We start from the raw sequence: 18,112 nt of genomic DNA, 5'->3' as shown, positions 1-18,112 counted from the left end.
TGTGTGTGTGTGTGTGTGTGTGTGTGTGTGTGTGTTGGACATGCATTTCCTTCCTGTATCGTCGGAGAGTTCACTGTAATTACAGTGGGAATATTCCCCCAGCCCGGGTGTCTCCCTCTGTTTGTCGGTAGAAACGTCGTCTTGTTTCGCTGTGTGTTGAGTTTCCATCTCTGCTGCGTTCGCCGTCCATTCGCAGCGAGTTTGGTGGGAAAGTTGGGGCTGTAATTGCGCGGCAGTGATTTAGTCATAGCTATTCATCAGGGCAGAAAGGGAGAGCGGGACGTTTGATCTCTCTTTGAAAACTCTGCACCCTTTTTCTGGGCTATTTTCAAAACACAAGAGCTGAGTCATTTTCTAAAAGAGTACAGAAAGATCTAAACTAAAAGATCTTAAAATACATTTCTGAAAAGAGAAAAACGGTCTCTGTTATTTATATCTAATAGCCCAGTGGCTGAAAAGTTCAGGGTTTTTTCTGATCTCAACTCTTTTTGAATTGTCTGCTCTTTGCATGAACAGGGAAATGGAGGAGATGGATTCCTATTTCAAGATGCGTAAAGCTTTTTCTACTTTCTGCTAAAGTGAAAAAACAAAACAGAAAAACATTTTTTGCAGTGGCAGTGTTTCCATTAACGCTGCAGTATTTAACTTTTATAAAAAATCATTTTTACGTATTTGATAAGTGTCACTGTTTTGTGACAGATAATCTGTGAAAAGATCGACTGCCGATTGATTGTCGTCTAAAGAAATGCAACAGTCCTGACCAATAACAACCAATCAGAGCCAGGAGGCGGGTCTTAGCGCTGTCAATCATCCTCATGTAGTCACTGCATCCGCTGTCATTGGTGGCCATGCTAACTAGCCTTAGCATTCACAACATGCTATGCTAGCTACAGCTTAACAGAAAGCAGGTTGTAAGTGGTTTGAGCAGCTCCACATGAGATTGTGATTGACAGCACGAAGCCCCGCCCTCTGGAAGCCCCGCCCTCTGGAAGCCCCGCCCTCTGGAAGCCCCGCCCTCTGGCTCTGATTGGACTGGGAGACGCAGATGAGATCATACCGAACAGTTTCAACAAATATGTAAAAAAGAAAATATATATTTCCATGAAAGTGAAATACTGCAGCTTTAAATAAGAAATTAAATTTAAATCACATGTGAATAAACTTCTTCCTGTGATAAATCAATAAAAACCATTAACTTAAAGTAGCTTTTTTCTGTTTGCAGTTTAAATACTTTTACTCATAATCCTTTGAAGATGCACTGATTTCCTTGACTTTGGGTGATCGGCTGATATTTGCATGTAAAGCCGATCTCATTTATCTTAGAAAAGGTCTAAAGGGCAGAGGGTTAGGGCTAACCCGATGCCCTCTCCCTTCTTCTTCTTCTCTTCCAGAGAGTTTACTGACAGGCCGGGCCACCAGTTAACAAATGTTGCCAACTCAGCGACTTTCTTACTACAACATTTTCGGCAAAAAAAATAAAATAAAATGTAATCGGCCAAAGAAACTGCAGTCAGTGCTTCCCTTTGCTTACGAATTTTACTAACAGCTGATATAACAAAGCTGTGATCTGTGATCATTTCAGCTGAAATAGAAACTAAAATAATCAGTTTTGTGTAGTGCAGCTTTTTTTGTCCTGCCATGTCTTTTCCAGAGCAGCTGAGGGACATTTGCCTCCGGGCCACTCCCAGGCGATCCACACTCGGCTGGATCAAACCTCACCACACGGTCGAGGCCCGGAGGGGGCGGGGCTAACTGGGGAAAACGTGATGTAAACGCTGAGAGGAGTTCACTCTGCAGGGGACTGTGGAGCAGAGAGCAGGTTCTCTGCCATGGATTTTCCTCTGAACTCGTCTGAGCTGAGCTTTTAGTTTTCAGCTGGACAGAAGCTGGAAACGTTGTCGTCTGTTTGGTTGCATCCTGGAAACGGTTGTGATGACGGAGCGATGCAACTTGAAGGCTCTGACAGCGGCTCTGTGTTGCTTCTACCACAGGAACTCGGTCATCACCAGGAAGGTGAGGCGAGCTTTACCTCCTTCACCAGAAGCATGAAATCTGCCTTCTGGAGCTCTTTTGATCACTGGTTGCTGTTTATGGCAGACCACAGGAAACTAGCCGGTCCACTCAAAGCAGGTGTCCAAAGTGTGGCTTGCGGGCCATTTGTGGCCGTTGGAGTGATTTTGTGTGGCCCCCAAATGCAAATCAAGGATTAAGCAAATTTGGTGCAGATGCAAACTTTTTATTGGTAACCAGGGTAGAATTATAATCAATTTTATTTTCTCACAGTAGAAAATGTTGAGTACAACAAAAAATATTTGTCTTTTATACCAAACTTTTATAATAATAGAGACTTTTACTGTTGTGCCTAAATCAACCTAAATCAACTTTGATGTGGCGTATTGGCTAAACATGTCAGCTGCTGTTCTTCTAACTGAATAAATTTGTTCTTCAGGTCCAAAAGGATTTGAAAACCAGATTAAATTTCCTTTAATACAGAAAATGTGTAAAATTATTTGGAAGTTTTGGATCTATAATGAATAAAATCCCTTTAGATTCTCTAGTATTATTGTTTCTTTCTCCCTTTCTTTTAGTTTCACTGTTGTCTTGATGATTTTGGCCCACTCTGCGTCCACTGAAAACAGAAAATCTTACCAAGTATCTTTGTCTGGTTTCTCGTGGGTCGTTAAGTCGCCTCTCATTGTCGGTTTGGTAGAATAACTTCTTTCATCATGCAGTGATAACTGGTTGTATGCTAACAACACGCTAGCTAAAGTTAAGATGACAAGATAAATGCGGGTAACCATGGTAACCAGTTTAAACGCGGCCCGGTTCTTTCTGCAGTCAAGTAGCGCGTCCATCCGCCGTGTTTGCAAACAAATAGTCCGTCTGTGTGTCTCACTGTAACTTAATGAAGGTTAAAGCAGAAGTCCTTGGTCAGACTGTTTCTGCAGCGTCCCTCTCTCTGCCCTGCGGACAACAGGGACGCGTCCAGCTGGAGGAAAATCTAATCAGGCTGAATGCTCCGTCTCTTCTCAACACTGCGCTTTTATGGCTGGGACCAGACGAGCCCCAGAAACGCCGCCTGTGTGGCTGTCTGGCTCCGAGTGTGAGATCTATGTTGACTTCATCCGTAATGGCCGCTGGCGGACAGACGAGGCAGTGTGCCGGGATGAGCGGAGCTGCCGGCCGGTCGGCGTGCGGATGACACGGTCCTGAGTCGAGGCGCTGCGTGACGTCACTATGAATGTCATTGAGTTAAGTGGAGGAAGTCGGTTCTGTTCGGTTCGGTTCCATCAGCTGCACCTGTGGTTAAAACAGAAAGGAAGGAAAACGGATTTGATTCTGCAACATGAGTTCAAGTTAGAGGAAACTCGGAGATAAGGTTCTGTTACGGTGCAGCTAGACTGCTTTTAGATGTTTCTTTTTCACATTGCAGTATGCAACTTTTTTTTTTAAAAGAAAGGTTGTTGTTTTGCATATTTATTGAAACTGTCATGTTGTGACAAAATGAGACAGATAATCTCTGAAAAAATCTTTCTCCACTTCCTCCCTGAGCTCCTACCTGGTCTGAAGGAATGCACCAAAAACAACCAATCAGAGCCAGGAGGCGGGTCTTACTGCTGTCAATCAACCTGGTGTACTCGCTGCTAAATGCGCTAATGGAGGAGAAACGTCTGACAGTTGCATGAAAACCGTAACTGTCGTCGTTGATAGCCATGCTAGCTAGCATAGCCATGCTAGCTATGAACATATTATAACTATTGCCATTACAAGCTGTGAGAATGAGAGTTTCAACAAATTTGTAAGAAAAATATATTTTCTATAAAAGTTACATACCGCAGCTTTAAGACCAAATATTTTGAAACATGGGCCAAAATTGTCAAATCAAAAATAATATATATATATATATATATATATATATATATATATAATTTTTTTTATGTAGCGAAGGAAAGTTATTTACCGTAGATCCAAAGCATCATAATGTTTTTACATGTTTGATGTATTTTTAAAAGCATCTAGTTTTCAAACTATTTTAGGTTTCTTTGAGCAAATTTATTCTCACTTTGAAAAACAGGATTTGTGTCACTTCCTTTCAAAACCTTTGCCATTTTTTACAAGTTCGATACATTAAATAAAAACTGATTTAGGTGCTGAGAGCAATAAAAATGTCAGATGTACATGACCCTGTTCAGCAGTTCTGCAGCAAATAAATGTTAATAAATGTAAAAGGGAACAAAGAAAACTAAAGGAAAAAATGACCCAAACATGATATAAAGATGATCTACTCAGCAGTGGGAAGTTCAGCTTTCCTGTACTCCTAGAGACTCAACTAAATGTATTTAAAGGCATTTTCATGGCGTTTTTGTGAATCTGATGATAAAAGTAGAAAATATTTGAATAAAACCAGAATTAGTGGTGAAACTCAGAAAAGCAGCACCAGAGCATCACATCCTTTGGGTTGCTAATCTTTTAGCTCTTCAGCTTTTCCACCCCGTCCTTCATCTGTGCTTCCTTTTCTCCTCGCGATCCAAAAAGCCAGAGGACTTGTTCCGCTCCGCTTTATGCTCCTCCGTCTGCCTCCTTGGTCGGCAGCTTCCTGTGCTTCACAAATCGAAACTTATTCCTTTAGAGAACATGAGATGGTGGTTTCACTTCATTTACTTGCATGTTTTTTGTTGTTTTTCTGTCTAAAACTTTACACCTTATCATCCAAGTTGAGAGAAACTTTGCTATAAAATTGAAGCTGTGTCAAACTGAAAATAACCCTGAAGATTTCTCAAACACTGAGGCACCAAAACCTTCACCTGGCAGGAAGTTTAGTAACTTCATGTCTCCACATTTTGTGTGTTTGCAGCCACAAACTCAGGGATCACTTGATGATTTCTGAAAATCATCTTTCGACCCTGAACTTGACGTCTCATGACCCCCAGGGGTTAATAAAACTGCTCAATAAAAGTAAAGAGCAGAGCTACTCCTAAAATAAAAACGGTTACTCCAGTAAATGTAACTAGTTTCTACCCATTTTGGTGTTCAGAGATGATTCCTCTGCAGCTGAGGAGTAAAATACTAAATGGTTTAATGACAGGAAGCTTTAGGTAAACAGGAAGTCCCTGATGGTCCGTCCAGTCATTTAGTCTCATCAGCTTTGATCAGGATTGTCCAATTACTGTCCTTAAAGGGCCGGCGCCCTCATGCTTTAGATGTTTCGCTGCTTCAGCACAAACAAACTCCTTCAAGCTTCTCAGAAAAACGTTGTTTCTCATTCACAACGGGAAGGATTCGCTGAGTAATCAAAAATAGGTTTTCTTTATTTCTGTTTTTGCATCACTGGGAAATCATTTGGCAACTTTTCAACAATTGACAGGAAGACGAATCCTTAATGCTCAGTTCCTGATGATGAAACTCAGAAATTTACAGAAGCAAAGATGAGATGGGTCGAAGTAAAAATAAAAAATTATTTAGTAAAAATGCCACTCAAGACATCAATTATTTAATACTTAAATTACACCATCAGATGGACCAACAAGTAAAGTTATGTGGATCTTTTTTAATATCTTAAGGACCAAAATGAAAATAATTTTGGTCGAGTTTCTTAGTCCACTTGAAATAAGAACTAAAAATTATTTTAAAAGTAACTTTTCAGCAAAATACACAGTAAATAATTCCTTAATATTGATGGAAAAGTTCTAGTTCCACTGGTGCCGTTACCTAGCAACCCCAGCCAAGCCCAGCCCGTTACCTAGCAACCCCAGCCAAGCTCGGCCCGTTACCTAGCAACCCAGTTCTAGTTCCACTGGTAAATTATTTCACTTATAACAAGACGTTCTTCCCATATCAGTGAAATAATCTGCCAGTTGAACTGGAACTTTTTCATCAATATTAAGGGATTGTTTTGTTAAAACAAGCTCCGATATCTTTCATGAAAAGTTACTTATAAGTTATCTTTGTCTTATTTCAAGTGTAATTAGATATTTGCTCTAGAAACTAGACCAAAAATACTTGGTAATATTTCTTGTTTTTGCAGTAGAGCTGGTTCTTGGAGGGAAATAAATCCCAGTTGGTTCTTTATGCTTCAGTTCATGTGTTGCTGTACATGAAGCCAATCAGCCTGTCAAACACTTTCTGTGTTACTAAAGTCTATTTTTATTTTTCCTTCAATTCCTCCTTCCTGAATCTGTTTGTCCTGAGCCGTCAATGATCTGCTATTCATGACTTCATAAATACAGAATAACTCTCTGCATTGAACTGGGACCGCAGCTGCAGACAGAAAGCTGTTGTTTTTTAATTGTTGTGGCCGTTGTAAAAACTTCACATCTAGGAGAACGATCATTAAATCATCCAGATTAATACAAAAACAATCCATGACACTTAAGGAGCGAAGCACAGAGAAAAAGCGTGAGGAACCTCTTCCTGGTTGAGGATCAGGAAACTGCTGCCATCTTTCATCCTGTCCAAATTTCACATTTTTAGATTCTCCAGAAACTTCCTGGCAGAGAAAGAGAAACTCCACCATGTGGGGGCGTTTTGCGTCACTCTCACTCGCTTTTGTTTATGTGCGTCAGGTTGAGGTGTGTGTGGAGGCGGGACCATGTGGGCGGGCGGGGACGTCATATGACGTCGCGCAAGGTGAGGCAGAGCAGAGCGACGGAGCGACAAAACCTCCGTGGAGGCAGACAGAGAGAGATGGAGTTTTATTAGTGAGCCAGCAGAGTGTGTGTCGACGTGTGTGTGTGTGTGTCGACGTGTGTGTGTGTGTGTGTGATGAAGTGAGGAGGAGGGAACGATGCAGAGACCCAGCAGCTGTTCTGTAAGTCTGTCCGTCTGTTTTGATCTGAAGATGGTTAGAAATAATCTCCTTCTGTTTCTACTTTTGCCTAAAAGTAGAAAAACTGTAATGTGTTTTGGTTGATATGCATTTCTCATGCGCCAAGAAAATAGATGGGAGAGTCTGAGTGTCACAGTTTGGGTAAACCCAAGGGTGTCCAAACTTTTCATCATGTGGGCCAAAATCGTCTCCTCAGAGTAGTGAAAGTAGAAAAGTTTCCAGTAAAAGTCTCTGGATAATTCTGGTTCTGCTTATTATAAAATCTTGGATATAAATAGATGAATAGTTTGTGTCTGTAATATTTTTAAAATAGAAAACATAAAAAGTTTTAGAAACAAATTTGAATCTTGAGTTGCAGTCGGGGACCACAATGTGTTGCACGTTGAAGCACCAAAGTGCTTTACATCATAAAATCATAAAACTGTAATCAGGTTTACTGGGAGCCGCAAACAAAACGCTAAAATAAAACACTGTTATAAAAACCGTAAAGCGTAATTATTAACAAATGTTGGAGTTGCTGATCAGAAGCGACTCTGACCAGCTCAGTTTTAGCTCTGGGTTTGAAGTGGGTCAGTGTTTCGGCTGGTGTGCAGTTTTCTGGATTTTATTCTGGTTCTGGGGATTGTTACGTACCGCTACTCTCAGCCTTACTCGTTCTTCTTCTTTTGACTCGTTACGGGAGAGAAGGGCCGCAACAACAGGTACGTTTGGCTGTAAACAAAAGGAAAAGAGAAAAGAAACAAAGCGGGCAGCTGACAGACACGCAGTGCGGTTGGGGCTTATCTTAGCTGCCGATCTGAGCTCCTCCACCAGCCGACATCCTTGAGAAGGGCGAGCCGCGCAATACTCCGTCCGTCAGACGACGTGTTCAGCAGTTGCTTTTTCTTATTATAGTTTTTCTCTTTTCCTAAAAACGCTCTACTTGTGATTTCGTCGGTTGTTGGTCTTAGCAGGCGTGTAAACTCCTGGTGCTAACAATCCTTTAGCATCCAGCCGGTTTATCCAAAACATCAAAACAAACTTCATCCCGGCCAAAACATCCGACGCTCCCCTCCGGGTGGATCCGTCCCGAGGTGAAGGTTCTTTCTCCTTCCCGCGCCGCATTCAAGTTATTTTTTCTTAACAAAGCTCAGCTGCTGCAGCAGCTTCAAACACGCATCACTCATCTCCCTCAGGTCAGGGGTGCCACCAGCCCGGCTGAAAACCTTGGGCTGACTGCGGTCCCCTTAGCCACACGTTGATCTGCTCTGAGCCTCTGTTTCATCCTATAAGTGTTTTTTCATTAATATTAAGGAATCATTGACGTAAATCAAGCTCCTGTATCTCACTGAAAAGTTACTTCTAAGTGAGTTTTGTCTTATTTCAAGAGCAGTAAGATATTTGCTCTAGAAACGAGATCAAAATACTTGGTAAGGTTTTGCGTTTTTGCAGAATTACTGATGTTTATTAAGTGTGTGTAACTGTTTTTGTAATGTTTTCTCTTGTTTCTATGTTTCTAATCATGAAAAATGGATAATGGGGATCCAAATAAACAAACATCCAAACTTTAAATAAATAAAAAATATTTCTTTAATGGATTTCCATGTACAAAAATACAAATTTTGTTCAAGCCTGAGCCAAAGTGATGGACATTATTCAGTTAAAAAGTTGTTTTTGCAGTAAAATGACTAAATCAAAGTGGTGAAACTGTAGAACCAACATGTCTGAGTATAAATGGTCTGAATGGACCTCTGGTGGACTCACAGGACCTGACCGGTTCCTCCCGTCTTGTCCCAGTTCTCCAGGGACCAGTTCATCCTGGACTGTTCGTTGGAGAAGCTGCGCAGAGAGCTGGAGGAGGAGCTGAAGATGAGCAGCGAGGAGCCAAGGAGTCACGCCTGGTACCACGGCGCCATTCCCAGACAGGTACAGCACAAAAACAGAGCCACTCCCTTTAAAAGCCCAGTTGGAAACCAGTTGGACCGGGCCGGGTGTTATTAGCCTGCAGCGCTGCGACTGCAGGCAGATTACTGGGTGTGTTTGGACCCCAGCAGCAGCAGCGGGGCTCCTCCAGGCTGCCGTTCAGAAAGCCGTCTTTATGCCCTGGTTTGTTGTGCTGGATGACTGTGTGAGGGAGGCTGTGTTCTCCAGGGCTGAGATGTAATCGCTTTTAATAAGCTGCTTCCCTTGGCTAAACTACCATTGCACTCTAAACAAACAGTGGCCTAATTAAAGCCCTGAGTTCAGCATGAAGGTTTGTGTGTTTCTGTGGGAAAGAAAAAGAGTGAAAAGCTGCAACTGAAACAGAGAAACACAAGAAAACAGGACAAAACAAGCTTACACTGCAAAACACTAAACCCACCGAGTCAATTTGGTTCAGTTTCTGGTTCAAATATTTAGCAAAGTTGAAATGAGAGAAGAATTTGGGTGGGGTTGCTAGGTAACGGGCTGGACTTGGCTGGGGTTGCTAGGTAACGGGCTGGACTTGGCTGGGGTTGCTAGGTAACGGGCTGGACTTGGCTGGGGTTGCTAGGTAACGGCTCCAGGCCTGTCACTTGTGAAATAGGTTAAATAATCCGCCAGTAAAACTTTACTTTTAAAAATCAATATTAAGGAATTATTGACTGAAAACCAGCCTCTGAAACTTTCTGTAAAGTTTCTTGTTAGTTTTCTCTTATTTCAACTGAACTAAGATATTTATTTGCATGAGAAACTAAACAACAATACTTGGTGAAATTTTGTGTTTTTGCAGTGTAGGTGGCTGGATGGATATAAAATTAATACATGTATAAAATGTTTAAAAATAAAATAAAATAACCTCCCTCAATAACAACACTGAACAATTTAAGTTATACTTTTATTTTTGGAGACAAATCTTCATAAAATCACCCTGATTATCTGTTTTCGCTCTGTCTGTCTCTCATAGTAGAAACACGTTATAGTTATTTAATTTGCTATCATGATGCTCAGGTCTATGTTTTGACATTGTAAAATTTGCTTCCTTGGGAATCAATAATATAAAATTGAGTGAAATCCAGATTTAAGAAAAATATTTAATTTAATAAACTTTGCAATTAAACGTTTCCATCCTGTCACATACGGGCAAAAAGTCTGACTTGTGTCTCCTGCTTGACACGTCAGTTAAAAAGAAAGCCAACATTTTACAGCATGCTAACATTTTACAGCATGCTAACATTTTACAGCATGCTAACCCTGCAGAGCAGCCGGCGCTGTGTTCAGGAAACTGGTTCCATCCACCCAGGCTGCCATCATCAGACTTAATGAAATGTTTGGCCTGCAAACAGCCGCTGTGTGACCGAGTGTTTGTGTAACTGCTCTGCAGGTCGCAGAGGGCCTGGTGCAGCGTGACGGAGACTTCCTGCTGCGGGATTCGCTCTCCAGCCCAGGGAGCTTCGTTCTGACCTGCCAGTGGAGAAACGCCGCACAGCACTTCAAGATCAGCAAGAAGGTACGGAGGCTCAGGCCGGCTGCAGGACTCGGGCTGCTCTAAGATTAGAGCTTTCCATGATCGCCAGCTTCCACAGCATGAAGCCATTTCATCATTTTTGTTTTATTTCCTGTTTGACTTTGCAGGATTAAAAAAACCTACAAAAACAGAAACTGTTTTAAGTTGCTGGTGTCCAAACCTTTTGCAGCCAGATTCCCACAAGCGGGACAAACTCATGAGCCGTATTGTCTTTCCAACGAAAAACGAAAATTATTTTCTTCTTTTTATGTGATCGTATGGGAAATGAATGATCAGGCAACTCTTTTTCTCAACTTTTTTTTTTTTGACTTTTTTTTAAATTTTAATTTATTTTATTTTATTTTTTACTTTTTTCTCAAAACTCAGACTTTTTTTTTCCTTCAATCAAATCAGAATTTGAGACCAAAAGTCAGAATTTTGAGTTTGATGTCAGAATTATTCATTTGTTCAGTAGCTCTAGTCCTATTTTCTGTAGCTCAGCAATAAATTAAATACAAAATATTTAATTTAAGCAAAGTGGCCGTTTTTTGTCTAAATAGATGATAAACTGTTTCCTAACTTTTCTGGTATTTTTTTTCAGTTCATTTGATCTAGAAAATCTTTTAATTTATTCCCAGCAACAAAATCGGATCTTTCTTCAAAAATACTTCGCCAACTAACCAAATTTAACAAAATAATTTATGTTTTTTTGAGTAAAGTGTCACTGGATGTTTTGATATTAAAATCAAAATAATATCAAAAGAAAAATACTTTGTGTTCCAGATATATTACAATTTAATTACAGAACTAATTTAAATTTTCATGCTAAAAAATCAGAAAAGTGCCGACTAGAGGGCCAAATTTGTATCGTTCTTGAATTGAAGTTGAGGGCCACACAAAATTGTTCCAAGGGCCACAAATGGCCCCCGGGCCACAGTTTGGACACCCCTGTGAATCTGGTGAATTCATCTGAGCGTGTCAAACAGCATTCCACTGCATTCCTAATAAAAACAAACTCACACCGTTTCTCTCCAGGTTTAAGTCATATTTTCATTTATTTGACCGTTTATACTCTGCAGATCCACGTTTTTGTTTTTCACGCCTTTAAATGTATCAGAAAAAAGTGAAGTTTTGTTTGCTTTGGTCTCGTTCAGGTGGTGATCCTGAATGAAGCGTACTCCAGAGTGGAGTACCTGTTGGATAAGGAAGGGTTCGACAGCGTTCCTGCGCTCATCAGATTCTACGTTGGCAACAGAAAACCCGTCTCACAGGTAGTTTAACAAGTTAAGGTTGTTCTAATGTTTCTGCATAATTCATATGCTCAGTTTTGACCAGCTGATATTTATGTAGTAGGATGTTTTTAATAATTACATAGATTTCAACTAAATTAATGGCAGGGTTTTTTACATGCAAAAGTCTGAAACCGGAACCTTTGTATTCATGTGTTTCTGATACGGCATTAAATTCTGATGCACAAGTGACATCCGCTAACAACAAAAACTCTTCTTGGCTCACTGGGGTTAATATTTTCTTCAAACTCAACCAGATGGGGAAGTTTCTGAAGCAAAAGGCTGTTGCTGTGTTCAGAGGGCGTTAGCCTAGCAGCAGAGCTGCGGTAAATTTGCATCAAAAAGGGTTTTTGAATTGAAGATGTTGCTTATTTTGTCAAATAAAATGTGATTAATTGATACCAGACCGTGTAACTCAACTTAAAATCATAATTAATCCCCACCACTGGCTTTGATCATCAATAAAACTGTAAATCTTCCTCCCCACTCCAGGTTGTTGGTGCCATCATCTTCCAGCCGATCAACAGAACGTTCCCGCTGCGCTACTTGGAGGAAAAGTATGGACTGTCGAGCAACCACAAAGAGGCGGGGCTGATGGTGCAGGAGAGGCGGAGCCAGAACCGCCTGAGCCTCAACATCACCAACGGTCACGATGGCGCGCACGGCGTCCACGACGGCCATCACGGACGCCAGGACAGCGGCTTCGTCCGCGGCGCCCAGCTCAGGTCAGCGCACCACAAACACAGATCTGTCACCAAACCTCCACATTCCTCCGTGGATTCAGTTAGATGTTTTATTTTCACTAGTTGCTTCGTTTTAAACCGTCAGCTGTGTTTAAATAGCAGAGATGATTCACTTTTTCTAGTGAGATGGCTAAATACTCACTTTTTCTCCAGTTTTGCCCAAACTGAAGAAAAAGTGAATTATTTTTCACTTTTTCTCCAGTTTTGGAGAAAAAGTGAAAAGCCTCACTACTCAGATGAGGCTGAATCTGAGCAGTGAGGCTGATTTCAGCTCATATATCTGTGTAAGCTAACAATAATTTGTGCGTCTAAATCTCACAAATGTTTGCTCAATTCATATTCTGACGTACTCTGATAAACTCTTCCTCTGAACTCAGCTCTGGTTTTTCTGCTCCTTTTATATGGAATGTCAGAAGGGCCAAAAATAGCACAACATTCGATGTCTTTCTCATGCAAAGTATACTTTTTCATGCTCTGCGTGAGACAAATCGAGAAAAATGCTAAACTAAATGTTAAGATTTAGGAAAAACTAAAGTTTAGTATAATTGAAGCCTAAGAATATGAAGCTAAGCTTACAAATATGTTTACTGTTTGCATTTCAGGCAGTATCTCTACATTTCACAAGCTGCTATGTAAAATATGTAATAGTTTTACATTAGTCTTTTACAGATAGACTCAGTCAACTCATGTCCCACTCTGACGCTCCAGAGGGAACCCAGAGGGTTTCCAACAGTCCTGATACATGTAAAGTTTTCCTCTTCCTGTCAGGTTGACGGATCGCTGCGGCAGTCAGCCAGCGAGTCTCAATCAAGTCCAGGAGAAGCGACGTCCCCTGAAGGCGCACCAATCAGAAAGCTTCCTGCCTCTGGGTGAGAAGTGAAAAATGTTAGCTTGCTTCACTTTGCATACAGAAAATGTGTATTTTGGTCAGAAAATCACAAACTTATTAACCATAAATACTTAAAACTAACAGAAGATGCTCAACACTATGAGCCCTTCAGTGTGAAAGCAGGATTTTTTCCACTTATCTGTATAAAACAAATTCATGTAAAATCCAATAAATGACGTGTTATTAAATCTATTTTTTATAACTTTGGCATCTTTTTTCCTCCGTAGGAACCAAACAGCCGCCCCAGCAGTCCGCGGACCCGCTGCTCACCAGCCCCGGACCAAAGTCTCCGGTGTTTCGGACCGGCAGTGAGCCGGTCCTGAGCCCATCAGCCCAGCGTAGATCTGCAGAACCTTTAGCAGGTAAGCAGACATTTTATATCAGCTCTTAATAAAAGTAAATATATTTTTACTGTTTTATGTAGTAATAACTGTGTTTAAGCTTAAGCTCACACAGAGCTAAAAATCAAAGACAGAAAACCAAAAGAAAACTCAAAACTCACTATTTCTAAGAATAAAGGTTTGTTCACACCACCTTTAACCCAACTTCAGTCCGTTTGCCTAGAAAGTCTGGTTCAGTTTGAGTAGCAGTGAATGCTAATCAACCAACAACGCTAGCTCTGGTACGCCGACAGACCACGCTTTAGGTTCATTTGAAGTGAACTCTAGTGCGATTTGAATCCATATGTAAAGAGACGGCTCCAAAAGCAGGAAGTAGACTGCAGCGCAGGGCATTCTGGGTAAAAACAACCAAAACGAACGCGCGAGGCTAACACTAGCGGGAGAAATGACTCATGGTCTTTTACCAATGACAAAAGAGAAATCCTACAACTGCCATTTTGGTTTACATTTGGTGAAGAAGGAAGTTGCACTGAGCCATTTCCTTCAGAGGTTTTTGTGTCGTTTCCTTCAGTTGTTCTTGGTGCAGCGCCCCCACAGGTCAGGAGGGGAACAGGTTTTATAAAGGCTTTATTTTGTTTGTGTAGTTCAGTGTGAAAATGTGTCAAATGTTGCAATTTTGGTCCCAAATTGAACCGAATCTACCAAACTATCAGGTGTGAGGACTCCCTTCTGGTTCAGATCTGAAATAAATGTTTTAGTCTCACTTTAAAAATCTCCTGTGAGGGTTAATATATTGCTGACAATTTAAATTTACTCTTGAAATCAAGTTGTGCGTTTTGTTGATCATATTAAATCTAAATGTGTCTGCAGGTCAAGCGATCCGTGGTTCTGACAGCCAGCTGTGTCCCAAGCCGCCTCCCAAACCGAGCAAAGTGCCCCAGACCCGGCTGCCCCTCATGCCCCCCTCAGGCAGCTCTGGGGAAAACCCGGCTTCCTCCAGGAGGAGTGGAGGTGAGAACTGGATGTGTTTCCACAGTCGTAGCCCATTTATTCAGTATTTCAGTTCACAGCTGGATGTGTTTCTTGCTCTGCAGCTCCGCCTGTTCCTCCTGTGAAGCCCCAGAAGTTTCGACATTTTCCTCTTGCAGATTCCCGCGGTCCGTCCATCTCTGTGGTTTCTCCTCCTGGAGTTGTCCAGTGTCCAGACTCGGAGCTGGCATCAGGAAGGACGGAGCGGCTGCATCCGCACCCAGCCGACCTCCGGTCCTGCAGCCCACCGGAACCGGACTGGGACCGCCAGACGTCATGTAGCTACGTGGAGCGGCTGAAAACCGACAGCGAGGCGGCGGGCCAGAAAATGCTCGACAGAAGCTCCTACCACCACGCCATCGCCGCTTTGGAAAGCACGAGCGAGGAAGAGGAGGAGGAGGAAGAAAAGGCAAGGCGCGGGTTTCTGCGGCCGGTTCTGGAGACGGAGTCGGCGTTCAGGCCGGCGGAGTTTGAGTCACGTCTGCTGCCGCCTGAAAACAAACCGCTGGAGATGGCGGTGCTGAAGAGAGCGAAGCAGCTGCTGCTCAGCCACGACCACCAGAGCATCGCCACACACCTGCTGATGGCCGACTGCCAGGTACGCACACAGAGATACACACACAGAGATACACACACACACACAGAGATACACACACAGACACACAGAGAGATACACACACACACACCGTTTGCAGAGCAAGTAAAAGTAGAAATACTTTGTTTGTTCACTCAGGTATTTCATCTGGGGGTATGAATACTTTTGGGCCTCCTGTCTTACAAGCTGCAGCAGTTGATAGTAACTAGTTACATTTCCTCAGTAACCTGTTGGGATCATTTTTCTGTACTTTTCTTGAGTCATTTTATCATGAAGTTTTTCTGCTCTTACTCAAATGTTACTTCAAACTACCGTTACTCCTGATTTTAGTTTCTCTGTCAGAAAATGGAGTCAAATTTCTGTGGCATCAAATTAACCCAACAAAAACGACGCAGATGTTTTTCCACTGAGTGATAAAATGTAATTAAATTAAATTAAATTAAATTAAAGAGCTTCTTGTAAAAACTGTTGCTGCTGCTTCAGGTGGCGCGAATCCTGGGAGTGACTCCTCAGGTCAAAGGTCGGATGGGCGTTTGCTCGGGTCTGGAGCTGGTGACGCTGCCGCACGGCCGCCAGCTGAGGCTGGACCTGATGGAACGGTAACCATGGCGACCGCAGCGCCTTGTTTTCATTGGTGAGGGTTTTATGACGGCACCAGGAACGTAAACAGAATCCGTCCCCCAGGCACCACACCATGGCGATCGGCGTCGCCGTGGATATTCTGGGATGCACCGGCACCTTGGAGGAGCGGGCGTCCACCTTGAATCGCATCATCCTGGTCGCCATGGAGCTGAAGAACGCCGTCGGCGATCTGTTCGCCTTCTCGGCCCTCATGAAGGCTCTGGACATGCAGCAGGTAGCAGAAACACAACGTTCACATCCAGACTGGAAACAATAAAATATCACTTTTCATGTGATGATTTTAAATTTTACGGCTCTTTTAAAGTTCACCAATAATTCATAGTTTAAAATCATCATTCAGTTCATTCCATTTTCATGCCGATATCAAAACATGTCTAAGTTTTACTCTTCTCTTTATCCAGCTGATTTTCAACTTTTGAAATCCAGAAACTTCCATGTTTTTTCCTAAAGTCAAAATCAGAATTTTTTTCTAGCAAATTTTTTACTTTTGGAACTGAGAAATTTCCAAATTTAGTCTCAGAATTACAATGTGCCATTACTTTTGCTTTTTGAAATGGGAAACTTCCTCTATACTGTATGTCTCAAAATGTCAGAGTTTTTTGGAGGAAACTTTCCTAACACTCAGCCAGAAAGACGTTCTTAAAGATAATTGTGCCGTCTGTGGTTGTGTAGGCCTCTAGGGGGCGCCAACATGTGAAACATTGAGCGTTTCCTCTGATTTGCTGTTTGTTGTTTCTGGTGCAGATCAGCCGCCTGGAGGAAACCTGGACGACTCTACGAAGGAATTACACGCAGACCGCCATCAGCTACGAGAAAATCCTCAAACCTTTCTACAAGAGCCTGTATGAAGGAGAAGGTAACAGGAAAACAGGCATTTCAGCGACTCAAAGTGTTTTCTGCTCTGAGCAAAGGAGACAAAACAAGTTTTAAAGGGACCTATCACACTAAAGTGTTTCTACTGCTTCTAAAAAGTCTTTTCTGGAAACAAGTGAATGTATTCTGGTGTCTGAAAAAAGAAACGTTTCACAATCCTCCTGATTGTTGTCATACCATTTAGAAACTACTTGCTGCATTCTCGTTGGTTGTGCAGCAGGCCCCATTTCTGCTTTTCAAAGATGTACGGTTGTATTTTTGCAGCCATTTTCACCATGTTTTGTGTCAAGATGTAATGAACACATTTGTGACACCATAGATCTATCTTAACCTGTTGAAAGAAGCATCATAGGTCCATTTGAATATAATATGGAACATTTTCAGGACCTAAACTTTCTCTTCCAGCCTCCTCTCCGTCTGTGGTCTGCATCCCTCTCCTCCTGCCTCTGCTCACCCTGATGGAGCGACCGTCTACTACGCCTGAAGGCGTGGAGCTCTGGGAAACCAGCGACCAGGGATGTGACATCATGCTGCGCCACCTGGAGGCGGCGCGCGACGTCGCAAACAACGCTCAGAGCTACACGTCCAACGCAGAGAAGATCCTAGAAGGTAAATAAAAATAAAATCCTAGCTCCATTTACCTGATTCAAGTTCTTCAAATCTCACAAAATTGGTGTCAAACCTTTGTGCAGCACAAATTTATAATTTTAAATATATATATAAAAAAATTTCCATGAGATCTCTGGAAACAAATCTTTAAAAAGACACAAACTTTTGACACCGATTTTGTTAGATTTGAAGTCATTTTGAGCGTTTTGTTCTATTTCCTGTTTTCCTGTCCGACTTCCTTTGACCTGTTTTTGTTTCCGTCTCTTCAGGGTTTCAGTTCGACGAAGATCTGCTGGAAGTTTTTAAAACGGACTTCCAGCTGCGGCTGCTTTGGGGGAGCCGCGGAGCAGCCGTCAACCAATCAGATCGCTACAACAAGTTCAACCTCATCCTCACCGCGTTGTCCAGGAAACTGGAGCCTGTGACCAAAACACAACTAACTAACTAAAGAACAGAGCAAAGCCTCAAACCACCGAGCCACTAGCAGCTCAAAACAAAAAAACGTAAAACGACTTCAGTGATCAGGTCAGTTTTATTTAATCCAGTATTAATTATTTACCACAACGTCTTAGAGGAAAAACTGCATTAATACTAAAACTATGAAGGTTTGTTGTAGAGCGACAGGTTAAAACAGAAACCAATGCAGTCTATATAACAGATCACAAAGTATGGAGGAATGATCCTGCCAAAATTGGCAATAAATATAGAAATAGATAAATGGTTCGATAGAGTAATTTTGCCAAAAGTTGCACCCAAAACATAAAGTATAAAAACTTTCCTGGCTTATTTTATTATTGTGTGCTATTATTTTCAACAGTATTATTTTAACTT

At 41.9% G+C, this 18,112-nt stretch overlaps 1 protein-coding gene and 1 long non-coding RNA gene across 5 annotated transcripts in view; both read left to right on the top strand.

The window, feature by feature from the left end:
* Window positions 1-18,112, top strand: part of bcar3 (BCAR3 adaptor protein, NSP family member) — a 26,601-nt gene extending 8,489 nt beyond the window's left edge. The window contains exons 1-14 of one of the 4 annotated variants that reach the window (XM_016666671.1): window positions 1,799-2,013; window positions 8,603-8,731; window positions 10,149-10,274; window positions 11,426-11,542; window positions 12,053-12,285; window positions 13,072-13,172; window positions 13,420-13,554; window positions 14,404-14,544; window positions 14,628-15,160; window positions 15,641-15,756; window positions 15,842-16,013; window positions 16,544-16,655; window positions 17,078-17,281; window positions 17,551-18,112. In XM_016666671.1, the coding sequence (XP_016522157.1) occupies window positions 1,933-2,013; window positions 8,603-8,731; window positions 10,149-10,274; window positions 11,426-11,542; window positions 12,053-12,285; window positions 13,072-13,172; window positions 13,420-13,554; window positions 14,404-14,544; window positions 14,628-15,160; window positions 15,641-15,756; window positions 15,842-16,013; window positions 16,544-16,655; window positions 17,078-17,281; window positions 17,551-17,729 (2,379 nt within the window). In that variant the 5' untranslated portion in view covers window positions 1,799-1,932 and the 3' untranslated portion in view covers window positions 17,730-18,112. Of the gene's footprint in view, window positions 1-1,798; window positions 2,014-6,651; window positions 6,809-8,571; window positions 8,732-10,148; window positions 10,275-11,425; window positions 11,543-12,052; window positions 12,286-13,071; window positions 13,173-13,419; window positions 13,555-14,403; window positions 14,545-14,627; window positions 15,161-15,640; window positions 15,757-15,841; window positions 16,014-16,543; window positions 16,656-17,077; window positions 17,282-17,550 lie in introns of those variants that run through there. The other 3 variants (XM_007543121.2, XM_016666672.1, XM_007543120.2) reach the window with 3 other exon arrangements.
* LOC107834787 (uncharacterized) lies at window positions 2,207-3,425 on the top strand. The gene is made up of 2 exons (XR_001660611.1): window positions 2,207-3,231; window positions 3,267-3,425. It is a non-coding gene; the product is annotated as an uncharacterized LOC107834787 (long non-coding RNA).

The sequence above is a fragment of the Poecilia formosa genome, unplaced genomic scaffold (assembly GCF_000485575.1).
Source record: "Poecilia formosa unplaced genomic scaffold, Poecilia_formosa-5.1.2 Scaffold767, whole genome shotgun sequence".
NCBI lineage: Eukaryota > Metazoa > Chordata > Actinopteri > Cyprinodontiformes > Poeciliidae > Poecilia > Poecilia formosa.
The sequence above is the reverse complement of the archived record's forward strand: the minus strand, read 5'-3'. Positions and strand labels throughout refer to the sequence as shown.